This window comes from Camelus ferus, chromosome 26 (genome assembly GCF_009834535.1).
Source record: "Camelus ferus isolate YT-003-E chromosome 26, BCGSAC_Cfer_1.0, whole genome shotgun sequence".
NCBI lineage: Eukaryota > Metazoa > Chordata > Mammalia > Artiodactyla > Camelidae > Camelus > Camelus ferus.
This window is the reverse complement of record NC_045721.1, coordinates 508,510-525,908: the sequence shown is the minus strand read 5'-3', so window position 1 is coordinate 525,908 and position 17,399 is coordinate 508,510. Positions and strand designations below refer to the sequence as shown.

The 17,399-nt window shown below is 37.9% G+C and overlaps 1 protein-coding gene across 4 annotated transcripts in view; it reads right to left on the bottom strand.

Moving 5' to 3' along the window:
- HOOK3 (hook microtubule tethering protein 3) overlaps positions 1–17,399 on the bottom strand; it is a 93,639-nt gene that overhangs the window by 33,982 nt on the left and 42,258 nt on the right. For all 4 annotated transcript variants that reach the window (XM_032468490.1, XM_032468489.1, XM_032468491.1 and 1 more), the window contains exons 9-13: positions 13,218–13,381; positions 9,209–9,349; positions 6,849–7,050; positions 2,620–2,730; positions 1,693–1,780 (exon numbers count right to left, since the gene is read on the bottom strand). In XM_032468490.1, coding sequence (XP_032324381.1) covers positions 1,693–1,780; positions 2,620–2,730; positions 6,849–7,050; positions 9,209–9,349; positions 13,218–13,381 — 706 coding nt within the window. The remainder of the gene's footprint in view (positions 1–1,692; positions 1,781–2,619; positions 2,731–6,848; positions 7,051–9,208; positions 9,350–13,217; positions 13,382–17,399) is intronic.

Below are 17,399 nucleotides of genomic sequence, written 5' to 3'. Positions count from 1 at the left end.
GGACAATCAAGAAAGTTATATGGTTGTCTCAAAAGCAAAAATAAACAAGTGGAACTTCATCAAACTAAAAAGCTTCTGCACAGCAAAGGGAACTGTGAACAAAATGAAAAGGCAACCTACCAAGTGGGAGAAAATATTTACAAATCATGTATCTGATAAGGGGTTAATAGCCAAAATACATAATGAACTCATACAACTAAATACCAAAAACCTCAGACAGTCCAATTAAAAAATGGGCAAAGGAACTGAATAGGTATTTTTCCAAAGAAGACATACACATAGGCAACAGGTACACACAAAGATGCTCAGTTTCACTAATCACCAGGGAAATGCAAATCAAAACCAAAGTGAGCTGTCACCTCACACCTGTCAGAACGGCTGTTCTCAAAAAGAAGAGAAATAATAAGTATCTTTGAGGATGTGGAAACAAGGGAACCCTTGTGCACAGGTGATAAGAATGTAAATTGGTGCAGCCACTTTGGAAAAGAGAGGAGGGGGTGGGGTAATGGGTGACGGGGCTCAAAATTCCAGTTATAAAATAAGTAAGTCACGTGGATGTTAATGTACAGCATGCTGTACAGCATCACACAGTATTGCATATTTGAAAGTTGCTAAGAGTAGGTCTTAAAAGTTATCACAAGAAAAAAAATGTTTCAATATGTATGGTGATAGTTGTTAACTAACTTGACTTAGTGTTTGATCATTCTGCAACATATACAAATATTGAATTGTACTGTACATGTGAAACTAATGGTATAATGTTACATGTCAATTACACCCCAGTGAACAAAAACCAAAAGAAAGAAAAAAACCAGAAGACATGAAATTTTCTTTAGCTGGCCTTGGTAATTTGGAATAGAGAATAAAACCGAATGAGGGTTTGACAAGCTGGTCCAGAAATAGGTGAAGAGGATAAGGAGATGGGGTGGGGATGAGAACACAGTTGAAGTGGCCGGTGTGCAGGCTGGGTGAGCCGGAAAATGAGGTATCAACAGTGATAAACAGAAACGGCAGAGGAGGGTTGGAGGTGGATGGAGCAAATGAGCAGGTTTGGTGGGGATGAGGAGGGGAAAAGGAGGCTGCAGTGGGAGCAAAAGGAAAATTCTGATTTTGGGGAACTGAAAAACCAAGGGTGGTTATTAGAATGGGAGTGAACAGACTGGGAAGCTGTACAACCCATCAGTCAGGCTCCCGGCTCCCCCGTGTGATAACGGTAATGCAGCAGAAGGTAAACCCTCAGCTCAGTGCTGCTCCTTTCCTGGGAGAAGTCTCCCACTTTGGATGTAAGTGCCTTAGTGAACTGATACCCACCTCACACCTCAGCTGAAAAGAATCATTGATTTAGAAAGTTTGACATTCTTTTGAAGAGGTCATTAGAAACCTTCCAGAGTAAAACTTTCCAGGTTTATTATTAACAGAGATGACTTAACAAATGTTTATGCTTTTGATTTAATAAAACCCAAACACTTAAGTATAATTAAAATGAAAAAGTCAGCAAGCAAATCCGGTCTCATAATTACAGCCTACTTGCCATAAAACCTGGGTACAGTTCAAAATTTACATCAATCTCATCATCTCTTCACCAACTTTAAATCCTCGCTTGTTGCTGCAATCATCTTAAAACGAATCTAATATTTTTACTGATGCTATTAGAAGCAAACGACCTTGCTCGGGCTTCTGAAAAGGTGGTACCTTGAGTTGTGAGCTGTCCTTCTTGAGCCTGTACGCAGCGAAGCTCTTCAATGGTTTCCTTCAGGGAATCCCTCTCTGTTCTTAACCTCTGGAGGGACATTAAGAAGAGTAAGGAAAGTTAGCTTCAGCTTCTGTGAGATCAGTCATCAGTGGTCTCTGCCTTACCGAACGGAATGATAAACGGTGGTGAACGTGGATGGGTTAATAAATCTTTTGATCTTCTATAGAAAGATCACAGAAGGAAAAGATTACACAACTTTCCCCCCATTTAACAATATGGAAGATATACTGTGTGTAAGGCTACATTCAGTAAGCCATCCAGTTAAACACAGGAAGCAAAACTGCTCCACCCACAACAATGAAGACCTTATTATGTAAATAACATTCTTTTCAGGAGACATAAAAGATCAAACAACAAAGTGTTAAATATTCATGTCTCAGGACAAAGTAAAAAATATTTTTAAAAGCTTCAAAATATGCTGAATAACAACAAAAAGAATTCGTGTCCTCTATATTACTTATACAGAAAACAGAAAAGCTACATAAATACACAGAAAGTTCTAAGTAAATCAATGTGAAAGAAATAACAGTAGTAGAAAAGATATATATAAAAGAAATTAGAAGAGAAGTAAACATATTCTTTTAATCTTTTATTTTAGATCTATTTCTGAAACACAAATATAAATGTGTAATTTAAAAATGGGGGGAGGATATAGCTCAACCGGTAGAGTGTGTACTTAGCATGCACGAGGTCCTGGGTTCAATCCCCAGAAACTCCTTAAAAAAATAATAATAAAAATAAACAAGATCTCTAATTTTTAAATTTATAAATAGAAGAAGAAATTAATGTAGTCAAAACATGAATTAAATATCATTTTCTTAATTTTGGCAGTGCTCACAACCAAAATGCCTAATATAGATACTCACATCTTTTTCTTTTTGAAGACTGTCAACTTTTTCTTTTAGCCGCTTATATTCAAAATCTAATTTATCCGCTTTCTTCGATTCTTCAGATAATCTATTTTGCAGCTCTACTACCTGATATAGAAAGGTACTATTAATTTTTATAATGTAAAACTTTGGAAATTATTACTATTTTCTTCTACAGATCTAGGAAAATTCCCTTCCCCACAAATACTCAAAAAAAAAAAAAAAAAAAAAAAAAAAGAGGAACCTATCCCAATGGAGAGAACTAGGTACAAAAATCTGCCCAGACACTGTGGGTTCTAAAACCAGATCATCGAGAGGAACAAATGTTTGAAACTATGAAGAACCTACAGGACTTCCATCTTCTGTAACACAGGGAACTGTATGGAAAACATTTGATCATGAAGCAAAAGAAATACTAGAGGAAAAAAAATGCAATTGCACTGCTAAGCTTATAAGAAAATAAGAGAAATCCTCAGGGGCTAAAACTGGAGTGGGAATTTTGTGAGGAAACTGTAGGTACTCTGAGGTGCCAAATGGCAATGCCAGGAACCTAGACTTTCAAAGTTCTTGGGAGACAGGTGGTTGTGAAATCACCTTGGGCTCTAAAAAGTGGCAAGTCAGTAAACAGGTGGGTTAGGAAAACAATTCACCAGCTGGCAAAATCAGTAAGGAAACTTGCCTGTCTTAAAGAGAGTGTTCTAGGTTCTAAAAAGTGTGATTTAAAAAATGTGTAACTGCAGCCTGTGAATAGATGGACTTGTGTTTGAATTCTTACCACATGCCTTGTCTGGCAAATCCTAAGCCAACCAACTAATTTAAAGTTGTCCTGGTTGGTAATGCTGTCTGGCTTAAGAATCTGGCATGAGAAAAGACATATACTGTCTAGAGGCACACAACTTCAACCAGGCCCCCAGTATTCCTAAAGGTAAAGATGAGCCAAATGACAGAGCAAAATCCCAAATTACAAAATTCACAAAGAAATAAGCCACTGTGAACAACAGTCAGCAGAAAAACATTAACAATAACCACCACCACGAAATAGTAGAATAAGACCTCCAAGGATTTCAGATTGGAGTTATCAGACATCAAACACTAGGTTTAATATGGCAAGGAATAAGAGACCATCAGATATGATCAGGCAGGTTTGAAAGGGCATCCAAAGGGAAACTGAAGAAAGAAAAATACTACACTGAAAAGTAAAGTATAGGGGAGGGGATAGCTCAGGAGTAGAGCACGTGTTTAGCATTCACAATCCCCAGTACCTCTGTTAAAAAATAAACAAATAAACCTAATTACTACCCCCTTCACACATACAAAAAAAACCCCCAAACAAAAACAAAACCAGAAAAGTAAAGTATATTAAGCTCTAGATTGGAAACAGACAAAGAGAATTACTGTATTATGCAATTTCACTACAACATTTGTAGGTGTAGATTTCTTTTTAATTCACTGTTAGTTCTAAATCTGATGTACTTCATTGATTCTGAAAAATATTCAGCCATTCTTTCCTTCAAATAATGTCCTTCTGTAATTCATTCCGTTCTTTCCTCTGGAACTCTAACTGGATCATTTCTCATTTTAATTTAGTACCTTTAAATCACATTTATAGTTTCTTTGGGCTATATTTATCTTGGGTAATTTCTCAGTCCATATTCAAGTTCACTAATTCTTTCAAGTTTGTTATATATTGAAAATTTTCATAATGAATTGTTGGGAAAAAAAAGTATCCACCAAAAAAATCTGCCAGCCAGTATATGGCTGTTCTCCTAAAACTTTCCTAATTTATTATATTAAGCTAATATAATTTTGATGCCAAAATCAGAAGATAAGGAAAGCACAAGATAGAAAAGTTTAAATAAATAAATCATAGAGGTAGGATATTCCAAGAAAATGAACAAAGTGAATGTAAATCATGAAACAACAAATAAATTCATTATGACTAAATTAAGTTTATCTCAAGGAATGAAAGGATGGTTTAAGTATGGAAGTCCATTAATATAATTTATCACATTAATAGACAAGAGACACAGCATAAGTCTCTCAATAGATGTGGCTGATTAAATTCAACATCCTTTTAAGATAAACAACACTCTGTTCAAATTAAGAATACAATGGAATTTCGTTATCCTAACAAAAGGCAGCTACAAAAACCTATAGTAATCCTTATAATATACTGGTAAAACATTTAAAGCACTGTGTATGAAATCAATAAGAAATGGCTGCCTACTATTATTCAAGGCTGTATTAAAGGTCAGGCATGATGATTAACATGAAAAAAAGGGTATGGAGTAGAAAGAAACAAAATAGCTTTTATTTGTATAAAATACGACTTCTGGCAAGAGAACTAACAGACATCATTACAAGTAATATGGGAATCTGTCAAGATTGTAAAATCAACGTATAAAAACTGATTTCAATCACATAAATGAACAACACACCAAAAATTGTATCTTTCCTTTTTCTAAATGCATTTACAAAAGCAACCAAACACATAAAGCACCTAGGAGTAAATATAACAAAATATGTACATGATATATATAAGAAAATTATAAAACTTAATTGAAAGATGCTGAAGATCTAAATAAATGGAAAGATATATATTCACTGACAGGAACATTCATTGTCATAAAGATGTCAGTTCGCCCCAAACTCATCAACAAGATCAATGTAATTCCAATTGCCAAAGACTTGGGGTTTAAAGGGGAAGGAATGGTCTAAGAATAGACAAGTAATTTTGAAAAAGAACATGGTGCAGGTGTCTGTACTACCAAATATCAACATTACCACAGATCAATAGCTAATAAGAGTATATTGGTGTAAGAATAGACAGACCAATGAAACAGAAGAGACTGCCCACAAACACACCACATATAACATGGAGACATTAGATACATGATAAGACAGAATTGCAGGTCACTGCAGAAGAGACTAATTATTAAATAAATGCTGCTTGGTTGACTGGTTGTCCACACAGACAAAAAATATCAAATGGATCCCTGCCTCACACCCTACACAAAAATCAATTTCTTGTGAATTAAAGACCCAAACATACAAAACACACATTAGATTTCTATAAAGAAAAGGGAAGTTAATGTTACATCTTTATGTAGGAAGTGATTTCTTAAATGAGACATAAAAAGCATAAATCATAAAGAAAAAGATATTTAGAATGCATTACATAAAAATTACCAATCTCAAAAAAAGGAAAAGGACTGTTCACAGATTGGTAGGAAATAAACGCAACGTGTGACAAAAGGTTAATATCAGGAACATATAAAGAACTTTCAGAATCAAAAAAAGAAATAATGCAATGTTAAAAATGAATAGAAGATCAAAATAGGCAATTCACAAAAGAAATGTGATCAGTAAATATATTTGTAATCCGGGTAACGCAAAGTATAATCACATCATTTCAAATCCATCTAATCAACTGGCAGAACGTCAACTGTGTTGGTGATGATGCGGAGCAACACGAGTTCAAATCAACTGCCTGCTGGTCATTCAGTCACTCTGGACAACAATTTGGCAATATCTAGTTAAATGAAGATACTCTAGGAAGACATTCCACAGAGCTGTAAAACTTTCACACATGTATAGAAGAGGACATTAATACTATTTTCAATGGCATTTCTTGTAATAAAAAAGAAAAAAAGCCCGAAGCATCCTGTATGTCCTGTTACAGAAAAATGGATACATTGTACTATAGTGTCTCATGGTGGTGCGCGTGAATGGATAAAGCCACACCTGTCAACACAAATCAATCCCACAAGTGTTCACTGAGCAAAAGTACATCGCAGAAATTTTACCGTATCATTTGTATAAAGTTTCAAAACGTCAAAAATGCAATTTTTCGGGATAAATATATGTATATTTTCATGCAGCAAAAGAATACTAGCACAGTGGTTACTGTGATGGCAGGAAGAGTGTGTTTTATTTATGAAGCACAGATGCTTATTGCATTTTTTTCTTTTACTTTTGTGTACTTCTTAAGTATTATACAATAAATTAAAAATTAAAAATACTATAAATAGTAAATCACAAATTAAAAACAGTAAAAATAGAAAAAGAAGTCTAGAGACCAATCAGTAACCTCTGGATAAGAACTAAGCTTCCCAGGGAAAAAACAGAATACCCTAAAAACAAGCCAGTGGAGTCTGAGAAGCCACAGGGTGACAGTGGAGAGCTCAGCTGAAAACGTCATTCAGATGCCCCGCCTCTCCTTGTACCTGTCTCTTGTACGTTTCAAGCTGACTTCGGGCTGCATTGGCTTTTCTCAGCTCCTCCTCCAGACTGACGGTGTTCTGCATGTACATGGTATTCTTCTCTTCTAAGAGTTTAACCTGCCGCCTCAAATCGCCAAGATCTTCTAGCTTCTTTTTATATGATTCCACTTGGCCTTCTAGTTTAGACACTTTATCAGAAGAATGTCTAGAATGAGATGGGAAACCAGAAGTCACAAACACGTCCACGGTTGTAAAGTGGCTTTCGACAGTGCCAAACCAGGAGGGACTGCCAGAAATAGCACGTTCTAATGAAATTACGAGACCAAAGGTGATTCCAGCTTAGTTTTTTTGTATAGGTTCAAATATATGACCCAGATTACAGCAAAATTTGTAATGGACAACATTATAAAATTTAAGGAAAGCAAGAGGGGGTAGCCGCAGAGTCACATATAGCACAAAAGCAAAATAAACCGTACGGTGTCCGAACAGTCTGGCAAGCAGAATGTTACTGTGACAAGAGGAACAGCTGTTTCAGTGCAGCAGAGGGGACGGGTGGTGGCAAATTTTAGGGAGTTGAGGAGAGAATGTAAATTCTACCTTATGCAATCTAAATTTGTTCTGGAGGGAAGGAGAGAGTCGTAAATCTCTCACTTTTTCTAAGATGAGAGGGAAGTGAACATATAAATATATGCTAAGAAGGCAGACTCAAATGTGAAGAGAACCCAGCAATCCCACTCCTGGGCACATATCCAGAGGGAACCCTAATTCAAAAAGACATCTGCACCCCAACGTTCACAGCAGCACTAATTATAACAGCCAAGACATGGAAACAGCCTACATGTCCATTGATAGATGATGGATAAAGATGTTATGGTATATTTATACAATGGAATACTATTCAGCCATAAAAATGACAACATGATGCCATTTGCAGCAACATGGATGTCCCTGGAGAATGTCATTCTAAGTAGAGTAAGCCAGAAAGAGAAAGAAAAATGCCATAATGATATCACTCATATGTGGAATCTGAAAGGAGGAAGAGGAGAAGGGGGGGGAGGAGGGGGAAGGAGGAGGAGGGGGAGGAGAGGGAGGGGAAGAGGAAGAAGAAGAAGAAGACAGATGAACTTAAATATAAAACAGAAACAGACTCAAAGACATAGAATACAAATTAACGGTTGCCGGGGTTGGGGGGGTGGGAAGGGATAGACTGGGACCTTGAGATCTGTAGATACTGACAGTTATATACAGAATAGATAGAAGAGTTTATACTGTATAGCACAGGGAAATATACACAAGATCTTGTAGTAGTTCACAGTGAAAAAGAATATGAAAATGAATATATGTATATTCATGTATGACTGAAAAATTGTGCTATACACCAGAAATTGACACAACATTGTTAACTGACTATAACTCAGTTAAAAAATAATAATTTTAAAAAACGTGAAGAGAAACGGTAATTGATGTAACACAGTTCCTGTGGATGGGAGAAGGGCTGAGACCCAGAGCACTGAAGGAGGAGCTGACACAGGACAGGAGGAAGAATAACAGAAGCAGAAGAGAAAAGATGACAGGAAGGCAGGAGACACGGGACGTGGAGAGTCTGCGGGGCGTGGCCTCCTTGCTCCATGCAGGAGGCAGTGTTGTCTACTGAGACTGAGGCTCGGGAGGGAGGCAGTCAGGTGAGAAGAGTCATGACAAGGTGCAGCAGCCACCTCCTGCTGATGAGCAATGGAAGCCTGGACTGGCGGGAGGGGCCCCGTGGGGAGTAAGGAGCATTCCCCTGTACCAGGACTAACTATAGCACCAAGTGATTTTTCTCTATTCGTTCTCAGTATTCACAGAGCAGAAGTGGAAAAGAGAAATGGCTGTAATGATCCAACACAGGAGAGGTTACAGGAGCAGAATGGTGGGGAAACGTGGTGACAGGGAGTGAGGTGCCTAGTGGGACAGGGTCTGAGACGGAGGAAGATCGGGTGCCTGGGGGACTCAGAGTGAAAGATCAGGAGTGTAATCAGAAAAGTCCCAGAGCCACCCAAGCAGGAAGCGACAGTCGGAGACTAGTTTCCATTTAACGAACATTTCCACATAGCATTTATCTGCCAGATACTGTTCCAAGTGCTTGCAAATATAAACTCAACTCATTCCAGCTGTCAGTCTGAGGGAGGTATGTGTATTATTTCCATTTTACAGATGAGAAAAAGGTGACACAGCGGTGACACAGATGGTAGCACTGGAATCTGGACCCAGGTGGTCTGGCTCTTAAACACCTTAATGTGTTGGGAGACACCAGAGTTTGGAACATCTGTGGCAGAATTGCTCAGATGGGTCTGAGAGTCTGCAGAGACGGGAAGACTGTTTACCTAAGAACATCTATTTCATCTTTTAGAGACTGAGCATCGTCGGCCAAAGTGGTTAGCTCATCGTTCTGCTGCCGGAGTTCAGAGATTTCCTTTTCTAACTCTTCACAGCGTATTCGATAATCATCTTTGGCTGCTTCAAGTCTGTAACCAAAACAAAACGGACCAAGAAAGCACTATTTACTGTCTAATAATTCTCCTTAGAACAGTAAAAGTAAGTAAAAAACATGAAACCGCATTCTTCTTGAATTTGCCTCCTACTTCCGTGACCCTAAGTTGTATTTCCAAGTTGAAACTATCCCAGAAACAGATTCCACTGTTTCAAGGCTTATGGAAAGGTAACAACTGATTACTATTCCTCTATTCAGGGAGTTAGACACCAAGAAATAGCTTTCAAAATACAGAAGATATAATTTATTTCAAGTTTTCTCTTCGATTATGAAATCAACATATATTCCCTTTGAACAGTCACAAAATGCAAAAAGCAAAAAAGATAAAAATCATGTATTACTCTAGACGGATGCTTACTGCTAACATTTTTGGAGTATAACCTCCAATCTGATGTCCATTCAAAGATCTTTTCCCCCCAAAATATGGATAATATTGTTCCTACTTTATATTAATTTATTTTGCTTAACATACATCCTTCCTTTGGATGTATGAGATTCTGTCTCATATTACAAGTATTTATCATTAATTACTTACTTTTAATTTTATTTATGTATTTAGTATACAGGAGTTTTCAATTTTTATGTAATTCAACTGATGAACCTTATACTTCATAGTTTCCACTTCTAATGAGCAGTCAGAACTCTTTTTCTTCTAACTCTTTATTTTCTGCTGGTATTTATATGGTTTCATTCTTAACACTGAAGTTTTCAATTTCCCTGGAATTCATTTGGGTATATGATATAATGCAAGAATCTAACTCTTCCTGCCAAAATATCTACCAGTCGTTCCAAAACTATTTAAACAAATAATTCAGCCTTTCCCTATTGAGCAGAAAACGCCTCCTTTATCATATTATGTATTTTGATACATACTTGGATTAGTTTCAGGATCTTCATTTGGGTCATTGGTGTCTTTTATTTTGCTGCGCCCGTACCAAGGTGTTTTACTTATTGTAAGTTTATAACTTCAACATTAGATACAGCAAGTACTCCCTCATTATACTCTGTTCTCAAAATATTGTGGGAATCTCTTCTTTATTAATACTCGTAGATGAACATGAAATCTGAATTGGAATCAAGTTCAAATTATATAATAATTTAAGAAAAAGTGGCATTCTTATAATGCTCCATTAAAAACTGGTAAAATAGGGAATCCTATTTAATATCTTGTAATAACCTATAACGGAAAAGGATCTGAAAATATATACATATGTATAACTGAATCACTTTGCTGTACACTTGAAACCAACCTAACATTGTAAATCAACGATCCTTCAATAAGAAAAATGACATAAAAATATGTTCTCTCTCTCCATACAGCATTAAAATGTTTTATGTATAAAGCTTACGAGTTTTTGTCATATAACTCCCTCATATTACTTGTGTTTTTAAAAATTCTTCGCTGATACACTTAGATGTGGAAGCTTTTCCTGACGGTACTAACTAGTTATTGCCAGAAAAGCTTATGACCTTGCAAAGGTCTTACAGTTACCCTCTCCCTGTTACATGTTTACTGCTTCTAAGAACTTTTCAGTTGATTCTCTTATATCTTCTGGGTGGACAAATATAGTACCTACAAGTAATAATCATTTACTTTTTGCTTCTCCAATATTTTCATCTCATTTCTTTTTCTTTTTTTTACTATTTTTATTTGTTTATTTTGGGGGGAGGTAATTAGGTTTATTTAGTTAGCTGTTATATTTGAGGGGAATGGTCATTAAGTTTACTTATTTATTTTTGGAGGAGGTACTGGGGATTGAACCCAGGACCTTGTGCATGCTAAACACACACTCTACCCCTGAGCTATACCCTTCCCTCTCTTTTTCTTATTTCATTTACTAGAAAAGGAATAACAGCTAAATCTTATAAAGCAGTACATGCCAAGCAATAGTCTCAAAATACTTTACATATATTAACTCATTAATGATCACAAAAATTCTAGAAGACCATCTTATAGGAGAGGAAACGGAAGCATGCCCAAGGTTACACATTAACTGGCAAAGCCAGGATTTTTAGAATGTCCAGAAAAAAGTCAAATAATAGGTTGTCATCCTCATCTTATTATTAACTTTACGGAGAATTTCATGCACAAAGCTTATTATATATACATATTTTTTATCCTTTAACTTATGGATTGAAGGAGATATAACATACAGCAGATTCAATAGTTGTATTAGTAGATTCAATAATATTCAACAGGTTAACAAGCCGGGGATAAAGCTTATTTTAACACAGTACTGGATTGAATTTGCTATTTTATTTCAAATGATTTAAAGAATATTCATAAATGAGATGTTAGTCATTTGAAAATAATGGTAATACACCCATTCTGTTAATATAGACAATATATCGTTTATGAAAAATAACTCTATTGTCTAAAAAAAGAGGAGTGGCCATGTGTTTTACATTCTGTGATTCCAATCATCTGGTTTAATGGAAGACAGCTGGGCTCTCATGTCTGCATCTACATTCACCCTGCTGGGACGGCTTTTTGGCTGAGGAATATGAAGGAAATCCAGCCTTGCACAGATAATGTATTTGGAACAAACAGGGCCCTGAAGACTCTCTGAAAGGGCCCTCGGATCACAGTATGAACTGCGGACGTGGACCGTAGGGGATGGACTGTTTTTCCAAGGTTTCTGAGAAGACTAAGAAAAGTTTTTTATTTTTTTCTGTTAAGGCAAAAAGAAAAAGCAAAATCCAGAAACATTCCATTGAGGAATAACAAAGGATAGTAGATATGTTACTATACTAAATACTTGATAAGTAAAAACCCAGTTGATACTTAATTCCTCCTACAGTTTTAACGCTGGAAATCTACGGCTCGGTAAGAAACAGGTCGTGATGTATTTTCTAGTAAAGTATAACACAGTATTTTCATCGTACTGCTAAGCCCTTTGACAGAACTCCACGTGGTTCCGTTCTGTCTTGTAGGACACCACATTTACCCTTTCCTTCCTTTCCCCTTCACCATCCAGCTGTCGATGGACCCTTTTCCTCCTTTTTGTCCTCTTCCTCTCCCAGGAGATGTGTTTAAATCAGCTTGCTCTTTAAATAAGTCTGTCTCTATAAGCCATGTGCACGGTGTCCCTTTAAATGCTGCCGAGGAAAAGGTACCAACCTCTTTAAGTTCAGTGCTTGTACATTTTTATGGCATCTGGCCCTTTAAGTAGATACATTTATTCATTTACTTTGACATCCTGTCCCTGTAGTTTGTGACCTCATTTCCTGTTCTGTTTTTACAGTAATTTCAGATTTTGAGTGAACTTCATCATTCTCGTGAGCAGCTCCAGCTCACCCTCAGGCCCCTTCACTAGTTCTCTGTCGACTTTCTCCCGGGTCTGCCTTTACCTGCCCCGAAGTGCCTGGCGGGTGAGGGTGGGGCAGATGTGAGGGGCACTGGGCCAGGGTTTGATTTCTCCCTTTCACTCACAGTTACAGCTCAGTCGGGGCATTCTGTCTTCGAGCCACACTGAGGGTGAGCATGGATACAAGCTTCTTCCCTGATGTGAAGTTATTTCACACTGTGTGGGAAGACTTTTGGGAAGTGGTTAATTTCACCGCCTCCTCAGTATGCAGCTACCCAGATGTCCTAACGCTATATTCTTTAAAAAAATTTATTTTATTTATTTATTATTGTATTATTTAATTATTTTATTTTGGCAGGGGAGGGGCGGTAATTAGGTTTATTTATTTATTGAGGAGGGACTGGGGATTGAACCCCTTATGCATGCTAAGCATGCACTCTAAGCTATATCCTCCCCACTAACGCTGTAGGGCATGAAAACTTTAAAGGACATTACCAAATTTTTAAAAATGAGACTGAGTTAGTGGGCCTTTACCTGAATGTTTCTTCTTGGAGCTGCTCTAACTGAGTCTGCAGCTGCAGATGCCGCCTTCCCGCAGGACTGTTAGGATCTTCTATAGAATCAGACTGATTAAGTCTTTCCATTAACACCTGATTCTCTGCCAACAGACTACTCTTCTCCTCCTGCAAGGCTGCGACCTGTCAGGATGGAGGAAAGAGCGGGTATATTCATCAATTACACTGAAATCGGCATAATTACATGTGAATTACCAAGACTCTGTTTTTAAAGGAGTGCAATCAACCTCCACTTAAGACGTTGATTTTGGGAGTATTTCTCGGGCAGAGCAATATGTAGGAGTAAGGAGAATTCATTTTTTATATTTGAAAAGATAGTTCACCAAAGAAGATATACAGATGACAACTAAGGATACAAAAAGATACTCACAATTAATCAGTAAGGAAATGCAAACTGAAACCACAATGTTTTCTACCAATACACTCCCACTGGAATGCCAAAAATTAGAGACTGGCTGTACCAAGTGCTGGCAAAGATGAAAACTAATGGGAGGCTCAAACACTCCTGGTGAGTGTGTGAAATGTTCCAAACATTAGGAAAACCAGATTGCGTTTTCCTAAAAAATGAAACATGCAACCCAGACATTTTACTCTTAGGTGTTTATTTACCAAAGAGAGCAGACCACACCCTCCTTGAAACTCCCAGGATGCCTTCCCCTCCTGGTTTCTGTACCACTTCCCCGGTTTTACCTTCTCTTTCCCTTCAGTTAATTGTTCTTTATTTCTCTGCTACAAGGACCCATGGCTTTTCTTTTCTAAGTACAGTGATGGCTGCCAGTTTCCTGGCTGTAAACGCCATTTACTCACTGACAGCTCGCACGTTTCCATTTCCAGCCTGGACCCCTGAACTGGGTATCACATTCGCTTGGATGTCTAATAGCATCTCACATCCAAACCGTCCAGGTGGGACTCTCAGCTGCTCCCGACGCTCCGTCCTCCCCTCCATCCTTCAGGGGCTCCATCAGAAGCCAGAACATTTCACTCTGACACCCACATCCACACTTTCAGCACGTATCACTGGCTCTGCCTTCAGACATGTTTTGACCACTTCTCAGTTCTGATTTAGGCCAATATAATTTTTTAATGCAATGGCCTCTAAATTAGTCTCCTTGATTTGGCCTTTAGTCTCTTCTCCAACCAGCAGCCACTAAAATCCATTAAAACAAAACTCAGATCAAAAGCCTCCAGTGACTTCCCACTTACTCAAAGTCTTTACCAAGCTTTAAGGGTTCTGCAGACGGATGTCCTCTTCCTTGGCATGTACCCCTGCCGTCCTCACCCTCCTGCTGCTCCTCAAACTCAGCAGCCACACTCCCATCCCCAGGCCTGTGCCCTGAGCCTGTGCGCATTGCCCCGGGAAATCTGCGAGGGCTGCTCCTCCACCCGCACAGGATTCTGCTAACATGTCACCTTCTCCGGCAGCCTTTATGGGGCACCCATGTAAAACGAATCCTTCCCACCCTTCTCTCCAGTCTGCCTTCCCTGCTTATTCTTCTCTAGAATACTTAACACTACATCGTAAACTATATTCTTACTTTGTTTATTGTCGGTCTTCTTTCCTCGAGTGTAAGCACCTTGGGGCAGAGACGTTCTATCCACGTCTGTGTTTCCCCATCTTCACTGTATCTAAGGCAACTGGAACAGTGGATGGTATGGAGCACGTGCTCAGTAAATGCCGAATAAATGAATGAACCTGAAACGCCAGCTCCATGACTTGTCAGATTTCCATAAATGCATGAGTCTTTGCTCAGAATAGGGCAGCGGCTCACTTCTATGCCACTGGGCTGTCTCATTCATTTCTGGTCTTTTATTCTTTTTAAAATAAATAGATAAGGCTTTAAAAATTTTAAACTTTCTTTGCTACTAATTTCTAACTTAAACTGCACTTTGCTTTGAAAGCATGATCTAAAGACACAGATTCTTTGAGTTTTATTTAGAACTGCTTTACAGGGCAGAATGTGGTCAATTTTTTTTTAATTGAGTTATAGTCAGTTTACAAATGTTGTGTCAATTTCCAGTGTAGAGCACAATTTTTCAGTTATACATAACATACATATATTCATTATCGCATTCTTTTTTGCTGTGAGCTACCACGAGATCTTGTGTATATTTCCCTGTGCTATACAGTATAGTCTTGTTTATCTATTCTGCATATGCCTGTCAGTATCTACAAATTTCAAACTCCCAGTCTGTCCCTTTCCACCCCTCTCCCCGCTGGCAACTACAAGTTTGTATTCTGTGTCTATGAGTCTGTTTCTGTTTTGTATTTTCTGGTGTTTGTTTGTTTTTTGTTTTTTTTTTTAGATTCCACATATGAGCGACCTCATATGGTATTTTTCTTTCTCTTTCTGGCTTACTTCACTCAGAATGACATTCTCCAGGGACATCCATGTTGCTGCAAATGGCGTTATGTTGTCGTTTTTATGGCTGAATAGTATTCCATTGTATAAATATTAGAATGTGGTCAATTTATATGAAATGATCTCAAGTGTACAAAACTATACCTTAATACTAGCCTTATGAGACTAGCAAATGCTGCTAAAATATTTTAATTCAATATATTTGGCAAGAATCCTTTTCACACATACAGAAAAAGGAGACCAATTAAAAATAATACATAAACACGATTTAAGAAAAAAAATTAAGGCAAAGGGGCTTATCATAAAATATAAAAAGCTATAGTTTCCAGCTGAGTTTTTCCACTTCCAAGAGACAATTAGTTTTAATGTTCCTAATTTTATTGCTCCTGGCTATGACTTTACATCTCTCAATAATGTTACATTCCACTCTTTCTTGATTTATCAACCTCAGACATTATCAGGTGACTCTCTCCTCTGACGTGTGAAATTATAGCCACGTGTGCCATCATCCCTCCTTTGCAAAGTTACAGCACTATTCTTGCCTCCGTCACTGGTCACCTCTGCAGTTTTAAACACCCACTCATTGACTCATTGACTCAGTCACCTGCTCCCTCATTCACTCACTCAAACATTCACCGTGTGTCCACTGCATGCCAGGCATTGCTGCATGTGTGTGTGTTAGATGTTCAAAACAAAGCATCCCAGTAAACATATAAACAAAAACAAATCACACTGAACAAGAAAGGAGACTAATAAAAATGTGCAAAAACTAGAGTGGAGAATGCTGTGCAGAGGGCTAAAGTGAGAATGAGAGGAGAGGCTGGATGATGCCTTCAGACTGGTGACCGAGGAGGGCCTTCCCAGTGAGGACAGATTTGGTACCAGGCTCACTGATGTGCCCAGTAGATATTTTATGACAAATAAACCAGGTGATTTAGAGCTGAGACTGGACAAGAAGGAGCCAGCCAGGGAATGACTGCATTTGTGTATAGCTCAATTTTAAAACTTGAAAAAATTAAGAATGATATTATGACTGGGTAAATACCATTTACTATGAAACTTGACAAGTGTGCAAAGACTACACTTCTTCCTATCTGCATCCAAAGCAGTGACCAACTCTTATGTCTTTCAGAGCAAAATGATTTCAGTAGAAAATATTGTGAGCGCCGTGGACCCATGACCCAGCTTCAACAAGTATCAAAACTTGGCCAATTATGCATCATCTGTTCTCCATCCACTCCCCCCACCGCCCTGATTTTGACAGAAACCCCAGACAAATAATTTCATTTCTTACTTTCTGTCTTTTCTGTTTGTGAGAGATTTCTTCAACTTTATTTTCAACCATCCCATCAATTTTTTATATTGACATTTCTATTTTTAATTTACTCGAGTGTCTCTTGATGTCTGATTTTTTTCTTTTTGAAACAGCATCCTGTCCTCATTTGATAGATGCGATACCTTCACCAATTTCACTGAGGGAATTAAGTAGTTAAAAAGAAGACTCACTTCTTGGGGCCCCAACCTTCTCCACTTCCTCTAGGGCTAGTTTCCTGTTTATCCCTTTCTTGTTATGCAGATTTTCCTGACACTCAAGAGTCAGTTAACAGCACGTCTTGGCTACTGTATACAGTGCTGCTGTGAACACTGGGGTGCATGTATCTTTTCGCATTAGAGTAAAAAGAATAAAATAATGCCATTTGCAGCAACGTGGATGGACCTAGAGATCGTCATTCTAAGTGAAGTCAGCCAGGAAGAGAAAGAAAAATACCATACGATATCAC